At 40.9% G+C, this 23,339-nt stretch overlaps 2 protein-coding genes across 2 annotated transcripts in view; both read left to right on the plus strand.

Moving 5' to 3' along the window:
- Window positions 1-23,339, plus strand: part of LOC116468019 (putative neuroblastoma breakpoint family member 7) — a 901,770-nt gene that overhangs the window by 830,806 nt on the left and 47,625 nt on the right. The window lies entirely within an intron of this gene.
- On the plus strand, window positions 13,372-16,091 carry ADAM30 (ADAM metallopeptidase domain 30). Its single transcript, XM_032151617.2, has one exon. The coding sequence runs from the start codon at window positions 13,557-13,559 to the stop codon at window positions 15,930-15,932; it is 2,376 nt and encodes a 791-aa protein (XP_032007508.1). The 5' UTR covers window positions 13,372-13,556; the 3' UTR covers window positions 15,933-16,091.

Genomic DNA, 23,339 nt, shown 5'->3' on the forward strand with positions numbered 1-23,339 from the left:
TCTCATTTGCTTCACTGGGCTGTTTGCCGACTCCAAGTGGAAGCCTGCAAATATGGGAGCTGTTGATTATAATCTATCAATGTAAGTCAGCTTTCTGGCTGGGAGCTTGGTGGAGAAGGAAAGAGAGTGAATCTGAAGGGGCAAACATATTACCTAAAATAACATTCTCCTTCCCAACTATATTTCCGAGAAATTTCCGCTGGTAACCTGTTATTCATGTGTCTAGGCAGAAAGCATAAAGTTAAAAAAAAGTATGTATTTAGAATCCTGACTTCTTTTTCTGATCTAGTAGTGTGTTTCTTCATCACTTTGGCTTTGAGCACTCGAAGTGGAGACAGTCATCGGCAGTGGGATGGATAAATTCTGGTACATTCATTGAAATGAATGCTATGCATAAATGAAAAAGAGCAACTTGCAACAACACGAAGTATATTCATCAAAATAATGTTGAGCAAAATAAGCCAGACACAAGTAATACATTCTGTATGATTCCATTATATAAGTTTAGGAAAAACCAACCAATAGTAAATAGATAATCTGAACAGTGGCTACTTTTTGGGAGAAAGGTCTAGACTGAAGTGAGAGAAAGAAGAATGTTTCTGGAGTCTGAAAGTATCTTGACCTGGGTGGTGACTACATGAGTGTATATATACGTAAAACTTCATGTAAAGTTTAACTTAAGATTTATGCATTTGACTTATATAAATTATACTTCAATAAAATGTATCTACAATAACCTACAGAAATGTACAAACACCTAATATTGGAATTCATAAAATGTTGATATACTTATTTCAGATGTTTGAAGATGCATAATGCTTATGGCTTAAAACTCCTATATTTCATCCTCTAATTCCATTTCCCTTCCTGTTTTTTCCTTCCTCTGTTCTTTCCCAGTTAGTTATTTTTATAAATTTGGTCTGTGGGGATTATTTTTTTTCTGGAAAACATTGTTATTTGCAATAGTTGGTCCATGAAAAAAGTCTACTTTCAAATGCAATTGTATAAAATGCGGGACTCCATTATTGTGAATTTAATTGACCGAGTGAGACAAGCCAGAGGAGTCAGGTTGCAAGGCAGGAGTTCTGGGCTCCAGCTGAATAATTCATACCCATCTGGGTCATGGCTGCCATCTGGCACTACCTGGTGGCACTTGTGTGCCTCAGCATAAATATATGATTGATTGAATATGGGCTTTGTAACCTGGCTGAGAATTTCGAGAGCTTCAAGAGCCTCATTGTAAAACATCACCTGTCTATTTCATGTGCCTATTTGAGAAAATTTAGGCTGGGCAAGCACTGAGATGTAGGGACCCAGCCCTTGTCCCGCTGTCATGCAATTGTCTCACATTTCTCTGTCTCTCTCCTTTTTCTCTCTTCCATGATCCCTTTCCCTTGCCTCCTAGGAAAGTTAAGAAAGTGGATTTGGAAGAGGATAGGCATCAACCACTAATCATGTTATATCAGAATGTGTGTTACTGTGCTTAGGTTTACATATAATAGAAAGGAGGTTAATATGACTATATACCTGGACAACTGAAGAAAATAGAGGAGAACTACCATAAACTATTAAGGATTCAGTAAATAAAGTGACGTAAAACCAATTCACAGAACCATTTGGAGGATGTAATTGAAAAGAAGACCACATTTACAATAGTGCACATGTGCACACAGACACACACCCCAATAACCTTAAAAAAATTCAAACCCAGTGGAGGGGCTTCAATATAGCTAACCAGAGGCATCTGGTACTTGTGTTTTCTACAAAGAAGAATGAAAATAACAAGAAGATAATCACACTTCAAATAGATCATCTAAAAGAGAACACAGGAATTCAACACAAAAGTGGCCGGAAACACCTAAGGCAAGGAAAGAGAGAAGTGAGGCAGCCTGCTCAGCCATGACCAGCTGGGAGCCCAGAGAGGCTCTCTCCAGTGTGGTGAAAGGGTAACTGAGAGACCCCCAGCAGTCCACATTCCCACTGTGACTCTTGCAATCCTAACCATGAGATAACTCCTCGACCTTTGAGGACCTTAAAACTAACATAGGAAGCTGCCTGAAGATCATACAACTCTACTGCTCCAGAAGGGGAGCTCACTCTGGGTCCCGCACACACCACACCTGGCAAATTCTAAGCAGCTACAGCAAGGTTCCATTTTGAGAGTCCATCCCTCAGCAGACTGAATCCTGTCATGAGATCCAAAAGCCTCTGCATCTCCACATCCTGGGTCCCCTCTTGATATCCTCCACCCATAGCTGCTGCTGCTGGTTGCTGCTGTTGGCTGCTACTGCCAGGCCCAAAGTGTAAGCCATTGGCTGTGACACTGCCCACCCCCAGCAGTTGGCCACCACACATTTATAAGCAACCTAAGAACAGGCTACCTCATGCACATCTTCCACTTAGGGCCAAAGCATGCACTCCCCAACCACCTGCCCATGGTTGCTGCCACTGAAAACAACCCTGCCCACTAGCAGCAGGGTCACAGGGCATCTGCTGCCACACTCACCCAAGCATTCTGCCAGGGACCTAGTGTATTGGTCAGAGTTCTCCAAAGGGACAGAACTAATAGGATATATGTATATATGAAAGGGAGTTTATTAAGGAGAATTGATTCACACGATCACAAAGTGAAATCCCACAATAGGCTGTTTTCAAGCTGAGGAGCTAGGAAGCCAGTAGTGGCTCACTCCAAGTCCCAAAGCTGAAAAGCAGGGAAGCCGACAGTGCAGCCTGCAGTCTGTGGTCAAAGGCCTGAGAGTCTGCAGCAAACCACTGGTCTAAGTCCAAGAGTCCAAAGGCCGAAGAACCTGGAGCCTGATGTTCAAGGGCAGGAAGCATCCAGCGCAGGAGAGAGAGATGAAAGCCAGAAGACTCAGCAAGTCAGCTTCTTCCACTTTCTCCCACCTGCTTTTACTAGCTGTGCTGGCAGCTGATGGGATGTTACCCACTTAGATTGAGGGTGGGTCTTCCTCTCCCAGTCCACTGATTCTAGTGTTAATCTCCTCAGCAACACCCTTACAGACACACCCAGAAACAATACTTTGCATCCTTCAATCCAGTCAAGTTGACAATGTTAACCATCACATCCAGGATCACTCTGCCCCGTCTACCACAGCTAGCACCTGCACACACTGCCAGTGGGTGTTGAAGACAGGCCTGCCTGGCCCAGCTCTGCCTCTTCCCACAGTGCCCAGGTATACTGTTCAGGAGCCTGGAGATCACCCTGCCCCATCCACCACCTTTGGCATGTGAGCACTCCTGCCAGGAGCCTAAGGATGGGCCATCCAACCTGCTGCTACCAGCACAGCTGGCACCAACCTGCATGCCTGACCTACGGGCTTGGGAACTGGCCCAACTTAGCAAATTTCAGCCCCTGCCAACCCCAGTGCAGACTGCTTGGAAATAAGAAGGTTGTCCCACTACTGCTACTGCCATCATCTATGCCTTGCTCACTGTGCAGGGGCCCAAAGACTCACCAACCTGTCCAGCTCACCACTGCCACTGCCAGCACCAAAGCAAGCCATTTGGAGGCCCGAGAACCAGCCTATCTAGACCTGCTAACACTGGTGCCAGTGCACATTACCCTGGGGCTCAACAACAGGCATTGTCAGCCTGCCACTGCCACCACTGGGACACAAGGACTGGCCCATTTTGTGTCCCCATCCCTAGCAGAATGTCACCACAGCCTCCACTAACAACCACACCCTAAGCCACTGCTACTGATGCTGGTTACAGCCAAATAAATCATACAGAGACTACACTACTGCATGCACCTGGAATCAAAGCCAAAGTGCCCTACACAACCAATACCATAGATACATCCTCAGAAAAAAGTCTTCCCTTATGAAAGCAAATTCACAAAGTTGGAAGAAGTGATTGTTACACCAGATGTGCAGATATCAGTGTAAAGACACAAGAAACATGAAAAAGTAAGGAAAGATAGCAACCTCAAACGAACACAATAATTCTCCAGCAAAAGATTCCCATGAAAAAGAAACTTACAAAATCCCAGAAAGGAATTCAAAATAACAATTTTTTAAAGCTTAGTGAGATACAACAGAACAAAGTAAACAATACAAAGAAATCAGAAAAACAATTCAGGGTATGAATGAGAAATTTACCAAAGAGATAGAGGTCATAAATAAAAGAACCAAACAGATTCTGAAACTGAAAAACGCATTAAATGGCATTAAAAAATATATTCAAAAACTTCAATAATAGACTAAATCAAGCAGAAGAATTTCAGAACTTGAAGACAGATCTTTTGAAATAACCCAGCCAGACAAAAATAAAGAAAAAAGAATTTAAAAGAATGAGTGAAGCCCACATGACATATAGCACACTATTAAGTAACCAAATGTTTAAATTTCTGGTGTCTCAGAAGGTGAGAGAAAATATAAGATCAAAAACCTATTTAACAAAACAATAGCTGGAAATTTTCCAAGTCTAGCAAGAGATTTAGACATCCAGATAACAGGAAACTCATAGATCTCCAAATAGATACAATTTAAAAAGGTTTTCTCCATGGCCCATTATAGTCAAACTGCCAAAAGTCAAAGACAGAGAATTCTAAAAACAGCAACAGAAATGTATTTAGTCACTTATAAGGGAACCCCCACCAGACTAACAGCACATTTCTCAGCAGAAACCTTATAGGCCAGAAGATAATTAGATTATATATTCAAAGTGTTGAAAGAAAAAACGCCAACCAAGGATACTATACCCAAAAAGTTATTTATAAATGAAAGAGAAATAGTCTTTCCCAAATAAGCAAATGCTGAGGGAATTCATCACCACTAGACAAGTTCTACAAGAAATGATTAAGGAAGTCCTATACCTGGAAACAAATGGATGATATCTACCATCATGAAAACACATGAGTGTATAAAGCCCACTGGTAGAGCAAACACACAAATAAAGAAAAGAAAGGACTCAAATGTTACCACTAAGGAAAATCACCAAACCACAATAATAAATGATAAAAGAGAAAGAAAGGAACAAAGGATATACAAAAAACTCAAAATCAATTGATAAAATAAAAACAGGAATAAGTCCTCACATATCAATAATAGTCTTAAATGTAAGCAGATTAAACTTTCCATGTAAAAGATATAGACTGGCTAAATGGATTAAACAAAACAAAACAAAACATGCTCCAACTATATGTTGCCTTCAAACTTAGTGAAAGTATTCTAGCTTGATGTGTAAACAAGTTATAAACTAACCTAGGAGTATACCCTTGTAACGAACCAACTGAGTCTCAGCCAATTATGGTAGCTGAACCTTCCGCAAATCCCAGGCTTTAAGTTGCCAGATTGTGCCCAGATAAAACAAACCTCAAACTGTACCAATCATTTAATCCCTGTATGTCATTTCTTGTTTTCTGATTTTTAAGTATAGCTCACCATGATGGAGGTGGGGGTATTCTGAACAATTTTTGGTTCAGAATGCTTCCCAGTTCTAAAACCTGTTTCCTGCACAAACTTTGTTAAATTTAATTTGTCTTAGGTTTTTATTTAATAATTGTAAAATATAGCATATAAAGAAATGAAGATAAAACTTTCAAGAATATTTTAACAAATATATACAGCAAACCCTAGCAGTCAAGAAATATACTGCTAACACCCCAGCAAAAGCTACACCAAGCATACCCTTCTTCCTCCCTCCCTTCTTTTCCTGAGTATAGCCCCTTCCTTTCACCCTAGAAATAATAACTCCCTGACAGGTTTAGTAATAATTTCCTCAATTTATTTCACCAACTATCCGTTTGGGCTGCTATGACAAGATACCTCACGCTAGGTAATATATAAATTGAAGACAGATCTTGCTCACAGTTCTGGAGGCTAGGAAATCCAAGATAAAGACAACAGCAAATTTAGTGTCTGGTGAGGACTATTTCTCTCCTTGTTTCAAAGATGGAGCTTTCTTCCTGGGTCCTCACATGACAGTAGGGGCAAAGAAGCCCCCTCAGGCTTCTTTTTAAGGGCACTAATCCCATTCATAACTCATGGAACCCTGCTGATCACCTCCCAAAAGCCCACCTCCTAATACCACTACATTGGGGATTAAGTTTTCACATTTCAACTTAGGGGAGACAAAAACATTCAGACTATAGCATTCTGCCTCTGGTGTCCCAAAATTTATGTTGTTCTCACATGCACATTCCATCCCAATAACCTCAAAACTCTTAATTAATTTCAGCATCAACACAGAAGTCTAAAGTCCAGAGTCTTGTCTAAACATCATTTAACTCAGGTACGAGTGAGACTCAAGTTATGATTCATCCTGAGGCAAATTGCCCTCTGGCTGTGAATCTGTGAAATCAAACTTATGTGCTTCTAAAATACAGTGGAGGGGAAGGCATACAATAAATGTTTCTATTCCAAAAAGGAAAAATAGGAAGGAATAAAGAGTTAACTGGTCTCAAGTAAGTCCAAAACCCCTCAGCGTAAACAACAGTAAATCTTAAGTCTTGACAATCAACTTTGACTTGATGTCCTGCCTTCTGGACAGACTGGTGCAGAGGTTAGAACCTCAAGGCTCCAGGTGACCTCATCCCCATGGCTTTGCTGAGCACAGCCCACACAGCAGCTTTCAGGGGTTGGAATCAGGTGCCTGTGGCTCTCCCAGGCGGCGTTTCACACTGGAGGCTCTACAGTTCTGGGGTTTTGGGGCAGCCCTGCTCCCATGGCTCCATTAGACATTGCTCTATTGGGGACTCTCCGTGGTGACCCAACTCCCACAGTTCCACTGAGCAATGCCCTAGTGGCAGCTGTCTGTGGTGGCCCTTCCCCTATGGCAGTTCTCAGCCTAGATTTCAAGGCTCTCTGGGGTATCCTTTGAAATCTATGTGGAGGTGGCCATCCTCCCACAGTTCTTGCATTCTGAGTGCCTGGAGATTTGGCACCATGTGAATGCTGCAAAAGTTTACTACCTGCACCCTCTGGAGGGCCAGACACTGCTGCTGGCACCACAACTGGGCCCACTGGAGCCACCACCGGGGGTGGCCAAAAAGTGCTGCATTTGAATCAAAGAGCAGAGATTTGAAGTGGCACTGGGCAGTGAGTTAAAGGCCCCACATATGTCCTGGGCCCCTCCTTTTAAACCATTATGCCCTCATGGCTCTGCCACTGTGGACCTGTGATGGAAATGGCAGTCCCAAAGATCTCCAAATGTGTTCAGGGTCATTCTTTCATTGTCTTGATGAATGACACAGGGCTGAGTGATGCTGATCTCCTTATCAAAGAGTGATTTGGCCACACCCATGGTATCTTCTTCTGAACGTGACCCGGCTGAGAATTTTCCATATTATTACATTCTTTTCCCTTTCTGATTATCTGTCTTTAGCTCATTTCTGTCTTCTCACATTTTATCATAAGCAGTCACGAGAAGTCATGCCACACCCTCAACAGTTTACTTAGAGATTTCTCCCCCGCAGATGTCCTATTTCATCACTCAGAAGTTCTACCTTACACAAAACACAATTCAGCCATGTTTTGTGCCACTTTATAATAAGGACTGTGTTTCCTCTCATTTCCAATAACATGTTCCTCATTTCCATCTAATACCTCATCAGAATAGCCTTTACCATTCACATTTCTATTTAATACCAACGTTCTGACCATGACCACTTAGGTAATCTCTATGAAGACTGAGGCTTTCTCTATAGCTCTTCTCTTCTAACCCCTCACCAGAATCATCCTTAATGCTTCATTAATGGCAATGTACAGTTTAAAAAGAAATCATGTACCCCCAAACTGTTCTAACCGCTACTCATTACCCAGTTCCAAAGCCACTTTTACATTTTAGGTATTTGTTAAAGTGACAGCCTATTCTCCATAACAATTTCTGATTGAAACTCTAAAAACACAGTTAGATTTTGCCAGGTTTTGAACTTTATATTCATTATGTTTTGTTTTTGCATATTTGTAAAATTCTTCTGTGTTGTTGCATGTAACTGATTCATCATCTCCATTGCCACAGTCACTGTTGATAGAAATTTGGATTGTTATCTGTGTGGAGAATATTGTTATGTCCATGTATCCTGGTGTACATACATAACATTTCTGTAGGATATATACCTAGAGTGGAATTGCTGGATCACAGGGTCTTCATATTTTCAGATATATAAGAAATGCTAAACAGGGCTTTAAAGTGGTTTTACTGATTTACATTGCCAGCAAAGAATATAAGAGTTCTTACTCTTCTACATCCTCACCTAAACTTTATGTTAATCGGCTTCCTGAATCATTTTCAACTTGATGGACATCCGATAGAAGCTTTAATTTGCAGTATTCTGTTTAGTAATGTGGTTGAGAACCTTTCCAATTGTTTACTGACCATATAAATTTTCTCTTTTGTGAAGTGATTGTTAAACTCTTTTGCTCATTTTTCTGTTAGATTATCTGTCTTGTTCTCATTGACTTGACAGAGTCACTTACAATGTCCTTTGTCAGTTATAGGATTATTCAATATCTTGATCCAATAATAAGACAGATTCCTGCCTTAGATGGGAGACAGAATTATATTCCATATAAAAGAAAAACCAGAGACATACCAAAATAAATTTGTTAAAGCACATATTAGACAGACATTTTTACAATCATAGAATGAAGAAAGACAGAAGAATAACATGAAACTCAGCAACCAGGCGGGTTTAAAATGTTCTGCATGGTGAAAAACATTATAAAAGTTAGTGACAAATAACTGACTGGAAGAAGAGATTTGCAAAACGTAAATAGCTCCAACAAATCACTAAAAGCAGAACAAACCATGTAATATAAGAACGAACAGACAAATTTAAGAATAAAAAAAGTAGATTGGTTTTCAGCTATTAAATATGCTCAACTTCACTAATAACCAGAGAATGCAAATTGAAATAATGAGTTGACTTCTTTTTATAATGCAGGTGTAGGTTAAAGAGTTGGATATTATATACTACTGGAAATGTTGCGAGAATATGGGCCTTCTATACCTGTACTGTGTAACACGGCAGCTACTGGTCACAAGTGGCTATTTAAATTTAAATTAGGCCAGGCACGGTGGCTCACGCCAGTAATCCCAGCATTTTGGGAGGCCGAAGTGGGCGGATCATGAGGTCAAGAGATCGAGACCATCCTGGCCAACATGGTGAAATCCTGTCTCTACTAAAAATACAAAAATTAGCTGGGCACAGTGGTGTGTGCCTGTAATCCCAGCTACTCAGGAGGCTGAGGCAGGAGAATAGTTGAACCCGGGAAGTGGAGGTTGCAGCGAGCCGAGATCACGCCACTGCACTCCAGCCTGGCGACACAGTGAGTCTCCATCTCAATAAATAAATAAATTAATTAAAAAATGAAATAAATTTAAATTAAATAAATTTTAAAGTATAAAGTTCAATTGCTCAGTCATACTAGCCACATTTCAAGTGCTCAATAGGCAGAGGTGGCTAGTGGCTACAGTATTGGGCTATGTTAACATTTGCATCATCACAAAAAGTTCTATTGGGAAGCACTATTTTATAGATAGTTTGCAAAGAAGCAGAAGATTTTTAGAGGGAGGTTGTATTCTCTTGGATCTAACACTTTCAATTCTAGGACTCTATCACAATGTAAATACTTTCCAGGGGCAAAGAAAATGTATGTGTATTTATTATGTGTGTGTGTATAAATTGTTGTAAATATACACATATATATTTACTGTCAAAATATAGAAAACCTTATAAACAAGATAAATGTAATATTTTAAACAACATAATTACATCATCCTTACATGAGGAAAATTGTTAAATAAATATTTGCTTCCATACTATAGAACAGTATACATGTGTTGGAAGCAATAGTCTAAATCAGAAAACTACTCACAATATGTTGTTCACTTTTTTAAAAAAAATAGAGATAGGGTCTCACTATGTTATCCAGGCTTGTCTTGATCATCTGAGCTCAAGTGATACACCCGTCTCACTTCCTAAAGTGCTGGGATTACAGGTGTGAGGCACCACTCCTGGTCCCAATATGTTGTTCACTAAAAAAGGCAAGGGTAAAATAATATGAATAGTATGTACTTATTTATTTATTTGAACCATTTTATTAAGGTATGATTCACATGTAAAAAGTTGTACATATTTAATGTATTTACATCTCAGTGAATTTGGGGATAAATATATACCTGTGAAACCATCACCATTATCAAGGCCAGAAACATAGCCATCATCTCCAAAGTTTCCTTGAACCCTCTTTATCATTATTGGCGTGTGTGTGTGTGTGTGTGTGTGTGTGTGTGTGTGTGTGTGAAGAACACAAGAGATCGACCCTCTTAGTAAATTTTAAGTATACAGTACAGTACTGTTGGCTATAGGCACTGTACTGTATTATGGATCTCTAGAAGTTGTTTATCTTGCACAGCTGAAACTTTGTGCCCTTTGACCATCACCTCATTTCATCCTCCCCCCAGGACCTGGAAACTACCATTCTACTCTCTGCTTCTATGACTTTGACTATTTTATTCCACATATAAGTGAGATGATACAGTATTCATCTTTTTGGGTATGGCTTATTTCACTTGGCATAATGCCTTTAAATATTACATAGTTTCTATACTTGTAAAAACATTTCAAAAAATGGAGAAAGAATTATACGTATTAGTCACATCTGCGGAGGGGAGTGTATTAGACAAGCATGCAGGGCTGGAGGATAATGGAGGCTTTCATTTGTTACTCTGTTATCATTCAGGGTTATTTGTATCCTTTGTGATACACATGTATAATTTCCATAAATAAAGAGAAATATTTCAAAGCAGGCTGTTTACACAAGGCTCAGAGTCCAACACTCAGATGCGTTTAGCACACAGATTATATTGTAGCAATGGGAATTGATGAATTAGTGTTTTTCTTCAAGAAATTCTATAACAGCCCAAAGAAAAATGGTACAGAGATGAAAATGATGATTTGATTAAATAGAATAGATCCAGAAGATATATTCAAATTGCCCTCCCCAATTTAGGCTGCTGGGTGTTGCTTGAGAAAATAAAATTAATTTACAGACAGGAAACTGCAATTTCTGGTTTCCAACCTGAATTAGGCCCTCAACACACTTGGTGATACTTTTATTTTTCCCTAGTCCACTGTCTCCTGAGCTCTCTTCTTCATCTCTTTCAGCTCTATCACCCCTACACTCCCAGCAGCTGACATCACAGAGAAAGCTGAAGCCTTCTAACTAGCTCTCCCTTATTTTCTCACTGCACTCATAGCTTCACTGCCTGCTACCCTGCTGTCTGCTCCACCCCTGCCTGCTGCTGTGATGCTCCCAAGGAGGATCTCGCTGCCTCATCACCCAACCTCTCCTGGAGGCTGAGCAAGGCCCCAGCAGGGACTCTTTCCTCTAACAAGTCCTCTTTCTACCACATGGTTCCCAAGCTACCTTTTTACCTTTTCTCTCTCCTTCACCCAATTTCTTGAAAGTGCAGTCTAGGTTTGTCATCTCCTCTTTCTAACCTCCAATTTACATTCCAACCTCCTGGTATGTGGCTTTGCTCATCAGCAGTGCCCCGAAACAGTTTGCACTAAAGTTTCTATAACCTCCTTTGTGCTCACTGCAGTGTTTCTGGAACTCTGCTCAGCATTTCACCTGTTGGTCATAACATCGTTCATGAAGTGCTTCTGCAATCATCTGTTATCCTGCCTTTCTTTTTATATCAATATCCACTCCTTCACAGGTCATTGCAAGCTTCTTTCCTTCAGCCTGACCTTAAATCCTACTATTCCGGAGCGCTCCAACCTGGTCTTTCTCTGCTCATTCCTCACCATCCCATGAGGCATCATCATCAGCTTTTATGGCTCCAATCAGCACCACTGTGCAGAAGACTCCAGTTCAGCTCCAACTCAGGCATCTCAGCCCAGAGGATGCTGCCTAGTCGTCTGCAGTTGAGAAATTCCTTCTTCAATGCTCCTTTACTGGAACCTGGAAATCTACATTTTGCAAGCAGAGCTTTTCATATTTATTTCCTTTATCTAAATCTATTTGTTCCGATGTTTTTCTTCTTTGAGTGGTTAGAGCCATGACACACACATACACCTAAGCCAGAAACATCAACATTCTTTTTCATGTTTGCCTCTTTCATCCTGGGAGAATCCATGCAAGCATTAAGTCCAGCAGAGTCTAAGTGGTTTTAAATCTCTTGAAGCTGTCAACTTTTGTCCTTCCCCAAAGAGATAACAGAGTTGACTAGTAAAGAACGCAGGCTCTGGGTAGAGCTGCCTAAATGTTCACAGGGATTGCTTCAGCTGACGCCACCTTCTGAACCATGGTACAGTTTTCATGTCCTCATGTGCAAAGTATGGGGGATAATAGTAGTACCTATAACCTAGGGTCATGGTGAAGATGTAATGGGCTGATTTATGCAGAGCATAGTGGGGTGTGTAGCATGAAAGAAGCCAGTCTTCCATAAGTACTGTTTATTATCAGCCCTAAGGCCATGCTTTCTGCCAACAGACAACATTGCTTGGTACAAGAGCTTTTAACTAGTCTCCCTGACTCAAGCCTGTTCCTTTTTAACCTTTTCTTGTAATTCAGCTAAACTGAATATCCCAGGAACAAAGCTGAAAATATTCCACTTATATCAGAATCCCTCAGAATCACCTCATGACCTTCTGATTTGCCCTTTTATGGACGATAAACCCTTCCATTTTCTGAGCCAGAGGCTTCTTCCTTTGTGGAGTAGCCTCACCACTCGACTAGGAACATAACCAGCTATCTACCTTTCTCAGAAAGCACTTGGGTTTGCTCTTATAACAGGCACTTTTCTAGGTTCTTCCCACCATTGCACATGGACACACAAAAATTACACTGACCCCTGGCACCCCAAAGAAAAACAGCAGAAAGCACCCCCAGGCAAAATGAGCTCAGAACCTTTCTGTTGCCTGGGCCCACAACTGAGGTTCAGGGCCTTCTCTAAAAAGAAGCCACAGCCGAAGCCAGAGGAACTGCCCAGAGTGGGGCTGGGGGTGTGGAGTCTACATTGATACTCTCAGGCTGTTTCCACTCTTGCTGGTTCTGATGCTCCTTTCTTTTGCCGCAAGCAACCCTAGTGGAAAACTGGGAAATGTCCAACAATGAAGTAAGGACAGTGGCCCATAAAACATCGGATTCCAACGTGTGTCCTAAGGTGTAAAGACAGACTAAAGGTAAAGATATAGTGAGCCTTTAACACCTTCTCCTTTGTTCTTCCTATTTCTCTATTCCTTCTCCATTTCCGATGGTGTTCTCTACCCTCTCTCCATCCCACGTGCCAATAGCCCCTCTTTTCTCTTTTATTCTCGCCCACGTTTCCCTCCTTTCTTCCACCTGCGCCCAACGGTACGGCCCGGAAAACGAACTGGATGCGTTGGACAGGGCACGCGCGCATTGCGGACGCCAGCTAGACCGAGCCCTGGGAGGCTACGGGGTCCCCCGGAAACCCTGCCAGGGGAGCCGGGTTTTGCGCTCAGGCGCCTCTAGCGGCGGCCCCCAGAAGTCTGACTCGCGAGGCCCGAGTTGCAGGGACTGAATAGCAAACTGAGGCTCAGTAGGGAACAACAGACCATGAGGTCAGTGCAGATCTTCCTCTCCCAATGCCGATTGCTCCTTGTACTAGTTCCGACAGTGCTCCTTCTTAAGTCTCTTGGCGAAGATGTAATTTTTCACCCTGAAGGGGAGTTTGACTCATATGAAGTCACCATTCCTGAGAAGCTGAGCTTCCGGGGAGAGGTGCAGAGTGTGGTCAGTCCCGTGTCCTACCTACTGCAGTTAAAAGGCAAGAAGCACGTCCTCCATTTGTGGCCCAAGAGACTTCTGTTGCCCCAACATCTGCGCGTTTTCTCCTTCACAGAACATGGGGAACTGCTGGAGGATCATCCTTATATACCAAAGGACTGCAACTACATGGGCTCCGTGGAAGAGTCTCCGGACTCTAAAGCTACTATAAGCACATGCATGGGGGGTCTCCGAGGTGTATTTAACATTGATGCCAAACATTACCAAATTGAGCCCCTCAAGGCCTCTACCAGTTTTGAACATGTCGTCTATCTCCTGAAGAAAGAGCAGTTTGGGAATCAGGTTTGTGGCTTAAGTGATGATGATATAGAATGGCAGATGGCCCCTTATGAGAATAAGGCGAGGCTAAGGGACTTTCCTGGATCCTATAAACACCCAAAGTACTTGGAATTGATCCTACTCTTTGATCAAAGTAGGTATAGGTTTGTGAACAGCAATCTTTCTCAAGTCATACATGATGCCATTCTTTTGACTGGGATTATGGACACCTACTTTCAAGATGTTCGTATGAGGATACACTTAAAGGCTCTTGAAGTATGGACAGATTTTAACAAAATACGCGTTGGATATCCAGAATTAGCTGAAGTTTTAGGCAGATTTGTAATATATAAAAAACATGTATTAAATGCTCGCCTGTCATCAGATTGGGCACATTTATATCTTCAAAGAAAATATAATGATGCTCTTGCATGGTCGTTTGGTAAAGTGTGTTCTCTAGAATATGCTGGATCAGCGAGTACTTTACTAGATACAAATGTCCTTGCCCCTGCTACCTGGTCTGCTCATGAGCTGGGTCATGCCGTAGGGATGTTACATGATGAGCAATACTGCCAATGTAGGGGTAAGCTTAATTGCATCATGGGCTCAGGACGCACTGGGTTTAGCAATTGCAGTTATATCTCTTTTTTTAAACATATCTCTTCGGGAGCAACATGTCTAAATAATATCCCAGGACTAGGTTATGTGCTTAAGAGATGTGGAAACAAAATTGTGGAAGACAATGAGGAATGTGATTGTGGTTCCACAGAGGAGTGTCAGAAAGATCGGTGTTGCCAATCAAATTGTAAGTTGCAACCAGGTGCCAACTGTAGCACTGGACTTTGCTGTCATGATTGTCAGTTTCGTCCATCTGGATATGTGTGTAGGCAAGAAGGAAATGAATGTGACCTTGCAGAGTACTGTGATGGGAATTCAAGTTCCTGCCCAAATGACGTTTATAAGCAGGATGGAACCCCTTGCAAGTATGAAGGCCGTTGTTTCAGGAAGGGGTGCAGATCCAGATATATGCAGTGCCAAAGCATTTTTGGACCTGATGCCATGGAGGCTCCTAGTGAGTGCTATGACGCAGTTAACTTAATAGGTGATCAATTTGGTAACTGTGAGATTACAGGAATTCGAAATTTTAAAAAGTGTGAAAGTGCAAATTCAATATGTGGCAGGCTACAGTGTATAAATGTCGAAACCATCCCTGATTTGCCAGAGCATACGACTATAATTTCTACTCATTTACGGGCAGAAAATCTCATGTGCTGGGGCACAGGCTATCATCTATCCATGAAACCCATGGGGATACCTGACCTGGGTATGATAAATGATGGCACCTCCTGTGGAGAAGACCGGATATGTTTTAACAAAAATTGCGTCAATAGCTCAGTCCTGCAGTTTGACTGTTTGCCTGAGAAATGCAATACCCGGGGTGTTTGCAACAACAGAAAAAACTGCCACTGCATGTATGGCTGGGCACCTCCATTCTGTGAGGGAGTGGGGTATGGAGGAAGCATTGACAGTGGGCCTCCAGGACTGCTCAGAGAGGTGATTCCCTCATCAATTCGGATTGTGTCCATCATAATGTTTCGCCTTATTTTATTAATCCTTTCAGTGGTTTTTGTGTTTTTCCGGCAAGTGATAGGAAACCATTTAAAACCTAAACAGGAAAAAATGCCACTATTCAAAGCAAAAACTGAACAGGAAGAATCTAAAACAAAAACTGTACAGGAAGAATCTAAAACAAAAACTGGACAGGCAGAATCTAAAGCAAAAACTGGACAAGAAGAATCTAAAACAAAAACTGTACAGGAAGAATCTAAAGCAAACATTGAAAGTAAACGACCCAAAGCAAAGAGTGTCAAGAAACAAAAAAAGTAACCGGGCAATCCATAGTCATTCAGTAACACTGGCTCATTTATTTAACCAGCTAATCATTTATCCAAAGGCTTTCCATTCTTCTCCCAATTTTTTTTTACTTTAATTTTTTCCCACAAGTTTTGATCAGCAAATAAACGGCATTCATGTTTTGGAAACAAACCAGTGCATTCTACTTCTCTAGTGCTCACTTGCCCCTCAGTTTGTGACCAAGTTGTGGGTATTCTGAAAATCATGCTCTAATGGCTTTTCCATACACTAAAGCTCTGAAAGTAGTGAGTTTCCTAGAATTACCGTGGTATTCAAGGTTTAGTCTTGTTTCTCAGAATCCCAGGGAACAAAGCAATTGTCTGCCTCTCCCTCTGCCTCCCTCAACTTGATACATGTGAACATCCGCACCTGCACCCATGCTGATCAACAAATACCGACAACACATTTTATGAATAGAAAACGCTTCTATAAGCATTTTCAGTATTTGGAATGATCTCAGGTGGGTTAATGACACTGATCTGTCCTAACTCTTGCATTGCACCACAGTGCAATGATGAGAAGATGATGCCAGGCCCTGGCAGTATCCTGGGGCAAGGCTGTTAAGAAAATTTTGTGTTTGCAGTGTCTGCTTGCAGAGGCAGAGCTTTTGTGAATGCCTGTGTGCTGAGTGACACCTGGCCCTATGTTTGCCACTCTCCTGAGTAGCACAGAGGAGGAGTGAGGAACGCCTTTCAAGGACCCCCATGTCTCTGCCTCCACATCTTCCTTCCCGTTTGCACAGTGCTTTGGGTGGGAGGAGAGGACTGAGGGGTGCCTTGGCAGGAGTCAGTATCCACTTCTTTTATCCAAGGGGGGATTGTCTCTCTCAGATTTGTGTCAGGCTAAGTTTTTTGGTCTTGTTCTAGGCTGGGTCTTCCTGCTTTTCTCTCATCTTACCCCAGTGCTCCTCTCCCTCCTCAGGCAACACCGCAGGCCTGCAGTGCCCCATCCCAATCTCCTGTTTCTTTTTTTTTTTGAGACTGAGTCTTGCTCTGTCGCCCAGGCTGGAGTGCAGTGGTGCGATCTCAGCTCACTGCAAACTCTGCCTCCAGGGTTCACGTCATTCTCCTGCCTCAGCCTCCTGAGTAGTTGGGACTACAGGCTCCTGCCACCACGCCCAGCTAAGTTTTTGTATTTTTAGTAGAGACAGGATTTCACCGTGTTAGCCAGGATGGTCTCGATCTCCCAACCTCATGATCCGCCTGCCTTGGCCTCCCAAAGTGCTGGGATTACAGGCATGAGCCACCATGCTCAGCTTCCTGTTTCTTAGTCACACTTCTAATGAAAGATGAACTTGCGGCAGTGTCACAGGGAAGGTTGGTCCCCAGACTGTTTTTTCTCAGCATATGTGCCAGCAGCCTTCTAAGAGCTACATGTGTATTATTAACATGCATACTGCTGACAACAGCTGCATGAGATAGGTGTCATTATTTTCTCATTTTACAAAAGAGAAACTGAGGCACTGCAAAGTTAAATAACCTGCCCGAAGTTACACAGCTAAGTAATGACATTATTCAAGGAAACTTTATATGAAAATTAGAAAACTGAATTGAGAGCATTTATTTAAAAATCATAAGGATATTTACACATTAGGATTTTTTAAAAATTTCGATTGTGGTAAAATACACATACTATAATATTGACCGTCTTAACCATTTTTATGTGTGTGGTTCAGCAGTGTTAAGTATTTTACATTGCTGTGCAAATAATCTCCAGAACTCTTTTCATCTTGCAAAACTGAAACCCCATACCCATTAAACAACAATTCTCCATTCTTCCACCCCTTTACCCCTCCCAACCAATATCCTACTGTCTATCTGTGTGAATTTGGCTAATCTAGGTACTTCATATAAGTAGAATCTCATAGTATTTGCCCTTTTGTGATTGGCTTATTTCACTTAGCACAATGTCTTTAGGGTTCATCTATGTTGTAGTATTTTGTGTTGGAATTTCCTTATTTCGTAAGGCTGAATAATAGCTAGATGTTTCTGCATACCACATTGTGTCTAATCATTCTTCACTGATGGGCACTTGAGTTGCTTCCACCTTTTGCCTATTGTGAGTAAGGCTGCCATGAACATAGGTATACAAACATCTGTTCATGTCTCTGCTTTCAATTCTTTTGGATATAAATCCAGAAGTGGAATTGCTAGATCATGGGGTAGTTCTATTTTTAATTTTTTAAGGAATTGCCATACTGTTTCCCATAACAGCTGCACCTTTTTATATTCCCACTAGGAGTGTACAAAGGTTCCAGTTTCTCTACATCCTCCCCAACACTAGTATTTTCTGGTTTTTATAGATAATAGCCATCTTCATGGGTGTAACATGGTGTCTCATTGTGGTTATGCATTTCTCTAATGATGAGTGATACTGTGCATCTTTTCTTGTACTTATTGGCCATAAGGATATCTTTTTCAGAGAAATGTGTATTCAAATCTTTTGTCCATTGTTTGAGTTGTTTGGTTTCTTTTTTGTTGAATTGTAGGGGTTCTTTAAATATTCTGGAAATTAACCCTGTATCCAAATATATGACTTGAAGATATTTTCTCCCATTCTGTAGGTTGCTTTTTCATTCTGTTGATTTTGTGCTTTGATGCACAGAAGTTTTAAATTTTGATGCACAGAAGTTTTAATTCTGTGCTTTGATGCACAGAAGTTTTAAAATTCCATAATACAGTTTATCTGTTTTTACTTTTGCTTCCCATTTTTCAATGTCACATCTAAGAAATCCAGTTACCAAATTCAATATCATAATACACTTCTTTCTGTATTTTTTTCTTTTTTTTTTTTTGAGACGGGGTCTCGTTCTGTCACCCAGGCTGGAGTGCAGTGGTGTGATCTCTGCTTACTGCAACCTCTGCCTCCTGGGCTCAAGCAATTCTCCTGCCTCAGCCTCCCAAATTGTTGGGATTATAGGCATGAGCCACCATGCTTGGCTTTTGAACCATTTTGAGTTAACTTTTATATGTGGTGTAAAGTGTTTTGTTCTTTTGCATGTACATATTTAGTTTTAAAATCTTCTACTATTGTGGTATTTCTTCTATTTCTCCCTTCAGTTTTGTCAGTGTTTGCTTTATATAAATAGGTGCTTTAATGTTGGGTGCATACGTAGTTATGACTGTTGTATCTTGCTGGTGGATTGATATTTTATCATTGTAAAATCCTTTTTTGTCTCTTGAGACAGTTTTTGACAGAAAGTTTACTTTGCCTAATATAAATATAGTCACTCCTGGTCTCTTTTTGTTACCATTTGCATGTAATTTCTTTTTCCACCCCTTTACTTTCAGCTGATGTGTTTCCTTAAATCTAAAATGACTTTGTCATAGACAGCATAGGTTGGGTCTTGGTTTTTATTTTTATTATTTTTTATTTATTATTATTTTTTTGAGATAGAGTCTCATTCTGTCACTGAGGCTGGAGTGCAGTGGCATGATCACGGCTCACTGCAAACTCCACCTTCCGGATTCAAGTGATTCTCCTGCCTCAGCCTCCCGAGTAGTGGTGCCCACCACCACACTCAGCTAACTTTTGCATTTTCAGTAGCGACAGGGTCTCACCATGTTGACCAGACTGGTCTTGAACTCCTGACCTCAAGTTATCCACCCGCCTTAGCCTCCCCAAATGCTGGGATTACAGGCGTGAACCACCATGCCTGGCCGGCCTTGCTTTTTTTAAAAAATCCATCCAGCCACTCTATGTCTTTTGACTGGGGAGGATTTTAATCCATTTATATTTAAAGTTATTATTGATAGAAAAGGATTTACTATTGGCATTTTTAAGTTGTTATCTGTTAGTATTGCCATTCCTTTCAGTGTCTTTTCTTCTGTTTCTCTCTTCCTTTGTGTTTTCTTGGGCTGTTTTTCTTTTTTTTGGTATAAGTATGCTTTGATTCCTTTCTCTTTTTTAATGTAATCTCTATGGTTTTTTTTTGTGATTACCTTGGGCTTAAATAAAACATCTTATTGTTATAACAGTTTAAGCTGATAACAAGTTTAATCGTGTACAAAAACTACACTTTCAATTATCCCCCCAAACCCATACTTTATGTTATTATTGTCACAATTTACATCTATTCATACTGTCTCTTAACAATTTTTAGTGATAGTTATTTTTAATACTTTGTCTATTAACTTTTATACTAGAGTTAAAAGTAATTTACCCACCACCATTATAATAATATAGTATCCTATATTTGTCTATGTATTTACCTTTACCAATGAGATTCAGTCTTTCTTTTGCTATCAGGCTGCTGTTTTGTGTCCTTTTATTTCAACTTGAAAAACTTCCTTTAGTGTTACTTGTAAGATAGGCCTAGTGGTGATGAACCCTCTCAGCTCTTGTTTGCCTGTTAAAGTCTTTATCTTGTATATTTGAAGGAGAGTTTTGACAGTTAGAGCATTCTTGGTTATCAGAATTATTTTTTCCTTCAGGACCTTGGATATATCACCCCAATTCCTTCTAGTTTGCAAGATGTCTGCTGAAAAATCTTCTGACAGTCTTCTGGAGGTTTTATTTTATGTGACAAATCACTTTTGTCTTGCTGCTTTCAAAATTCTCAGTCTTTGACTTTCGACAACTTGATTATAGTGTATCTCAGTGTGGAACTCTTTGTGCTCCTTTTGTTTGGTGTCCTTTGGGCTTCTTGGATCTGTGTGTTTCTTTCCTCAGATTTGGGGAGTTTTCAGCCATTATTTCTTTGAATAAGCTTTTAGTTCCTTTCTCTCTCTATTCTCCTTTTGGAACTTTCATAATGTGTATATTGGTCCATTTGATAGTTTTACATAATTCCCCTAATCTTTCTTTATTCTTTAAATTTTGTTTTTGTTACTGTAACTGAATTATTTTTGGTGCTCTGTTTGAAGTTCACTGATTCTTACTTCTGCTTTATCTATGTGCTGTTAAATCCCTCTAGTGAATTTTTCAGTTCAGTTATTGTGTTCTTCCCCTTCATGATTCCCATTTAGTACTTTTCAATATTTTCTATCTCTTTTTGTTGAAATTCTCCTTTTGTTCATTTATTGTTCTCTTGGCTTTGGTGAGCATCTTTATGAGAATTATTTTTAATTTGCTGTCAAATAAACCATATAACTATGTTTCATTAGGGTCAGTTTCTAGATATCTATCTTGTTTCTTTATTCAGAACATCCTTGCTAATTTTTTTGTCTTGACTCTCTGTGTTGGTGTCTACACATCAGAAAGGGCATGCACCTTTCTCAGTCTTTATGGGCTGTCCTTACACAAGAGAAGGTTTGCACCAATCTTCACAGCCAGAGATTTTAGAGGCCTCTACCAACTTTCCATCCCCAGAGAGAAGCAGATAGGTGTGGTTATTGGCTCTTCACTATGCGGTAAGCCAGGGGGGAAACTATATCACCTACAGGCTCAAGCCACTATCTCTATTCTCTCCCAGGCAGACAGACAGTGCTGAACCCATTAGAATTTCAAGACTGTTGTGACAGATACTAGGTCTTTGAGCATCCCTGGAAAAGTTGGAGCACTGGACACATGGATCAACGCTTTCTCCAGAGAGAATCTTAAAGCTGGGTTTTTTACCTGTTGACTCTGTGCTGAGCAGAGGGGTAGCTCAGCACTCCGCTAGCCCAAGTGACTATCTCTGTTTGCCTCCAGGTGACTATGCTGCACTGGATCCATGAGATCTCCAAGACCAGTATGTGGAAATACAGTCTTCTATGGAGTCCTTTCGGAAAAGTTGACACCAACCCCCTCCCTCCCCTAGGTGAAGCTGGAAACTATGTTGTCTCTTCCTGACTGTAAGGTGATGAAATGGGGACAGGATCTCTTGTGAAGGTGTCCTGAATCTCCCTATCAGCTTCATTGAGTTTGATTTTTTATTTTCCCAGGGCTCAAGATGCTTTCAATGTGTGTATGATATCTCACAAAGAGAAATTGTCTATAAATTATTGCTGAATCGTGTGTTTGTGAGGAGAAGAAGGGTTGAGAACTTCCACCACCATTTTTCCCTTCTCCCAGTTTATGGTAATTTTAAAGGAAAAGAAACAAATAAGAGGTCCTTTCTTCAAGGCTTAAATAAATCAACATTAAACCTTTGCTAAAAGCCTCCATTTGACCTTTCATCCCTTTTAAACATGAATTCAAGGGTTTTAATTTCTCTCCGGTGAAGTTTATCCTTCACAAGAAGAATCTGAAGAATCTGTCCAGGGAAAGACAAAACCATTTACAGAGAAAACCTTTGCATTTACATGTATTCCGCCCTTAAATTTCTGGGCCTTCTTTCAGTCACTTTCCTCAAGAAACACAGAGAGAGGCCTCTTGTTGAGAAGCCCGGATGAAAAATGCATTTCAACTGGAATTCTTCTCTTTTTCAAGGGAGTAAACCAAACCAGCTGGAAACTCATTGCTGCCAAAATTTGTCACAGAAAGACATGGATACTAAGTGGAAATATCCAGGCCAGACCACTGTTGTGGTGCAGAAGAAAGCAGCTGTTGGAGAAAAAAATAGTGAGAGCAGCAAAAAATCTGCCGGAAGAAGCTCTCTAAACACAGAGTAGCCCCTGGGAGTGGTACTGGTAGACTGGCTAGCAGAGGATGGTCTCCCTATTTTGTTCAAATGGATCTACAAGGGGGTGAAGAGTGAGGAGAATCTTACCTGAGGCACACTGGCATTCATAGATATTCGGGTGATCGATACACTTTGCCCCATTCAGACACGGAGTACTGGAACAGTCATCAATACCAATCTGGAAAAGTGTCCAGGCCTTTTATAATCTAATTCTTAATTCTTAATTTCCAATTTTACCCTCTAACTAGAAGAGAGGGGAAGTGTGTGTGTGTGTGTGTGTGTGTGTGTGTGTGTGTAGGTGTGTGTGTGTGTGTGTGTGTATGAGAGAGAGAGATGTGCGTTTCTGCTATTCTTTTACCCAAACTATCACTGAGGTGGGGCTTTATATTAAGAATCAAGTGCATACCTTCCATATGTTTAATAACGAGAATGAAATATATGGTTATGGTTACACTGAAAGGTTAGTTGTAAATCCTGCAGATGTAGCAAGAGAAATCCGAGGTTTGGGTGTAACTTGCTGTAACAGTAAAATGTGCTCCTGTTTAAACACTTGCTGAGTTCGATAGACACTCCAAGGAATAGGAAATGTTCTGGGTACTCCCCCATGACACACTCGTCCCCATCTTCTGGGCAGGTGCAAATATACTGCCCATTGAGAGGGTTCGTGTCACACAGTGCCCCCTTGTGGCAAAGATTGCTGACGCATGCACCATCCAGAAGACACAGGAGACCTGTCGCAGCGTGGGCAAAGGAGAATTAAGAGAAAATGTCCCTCACTTGGGGAAGAGCTTTCTCTTTCACCAAGGAGGGAAAACCTCATGATCAGTTCCTCAAAA

Source organism: Hylobates moloch, unplaced genomic scaffold, assembly GCF_009828535.3.
Source record: "Hylobates moloch isolate HMO894 unplaced genomic scaffold, HMol_V3 SCAFFOLD_5, whole genome shotgun sequence".
Taxonomy (NCBI): domain Eukaryota; kingdom Metazoa; phylum Chordata; class Mammalia; order Primates; family Hylobatidae; genus Hylobates; species Hylobates moloch.

Coding starts and splice junctions, on each gene's coding strand:
- ADAM30 (XM_032151617.2), top strand. CDS start 13,557: ATGAGGTCAGTGCAGATCTTCCTCTCCCAATGCCGATTGCTCCTTGTA.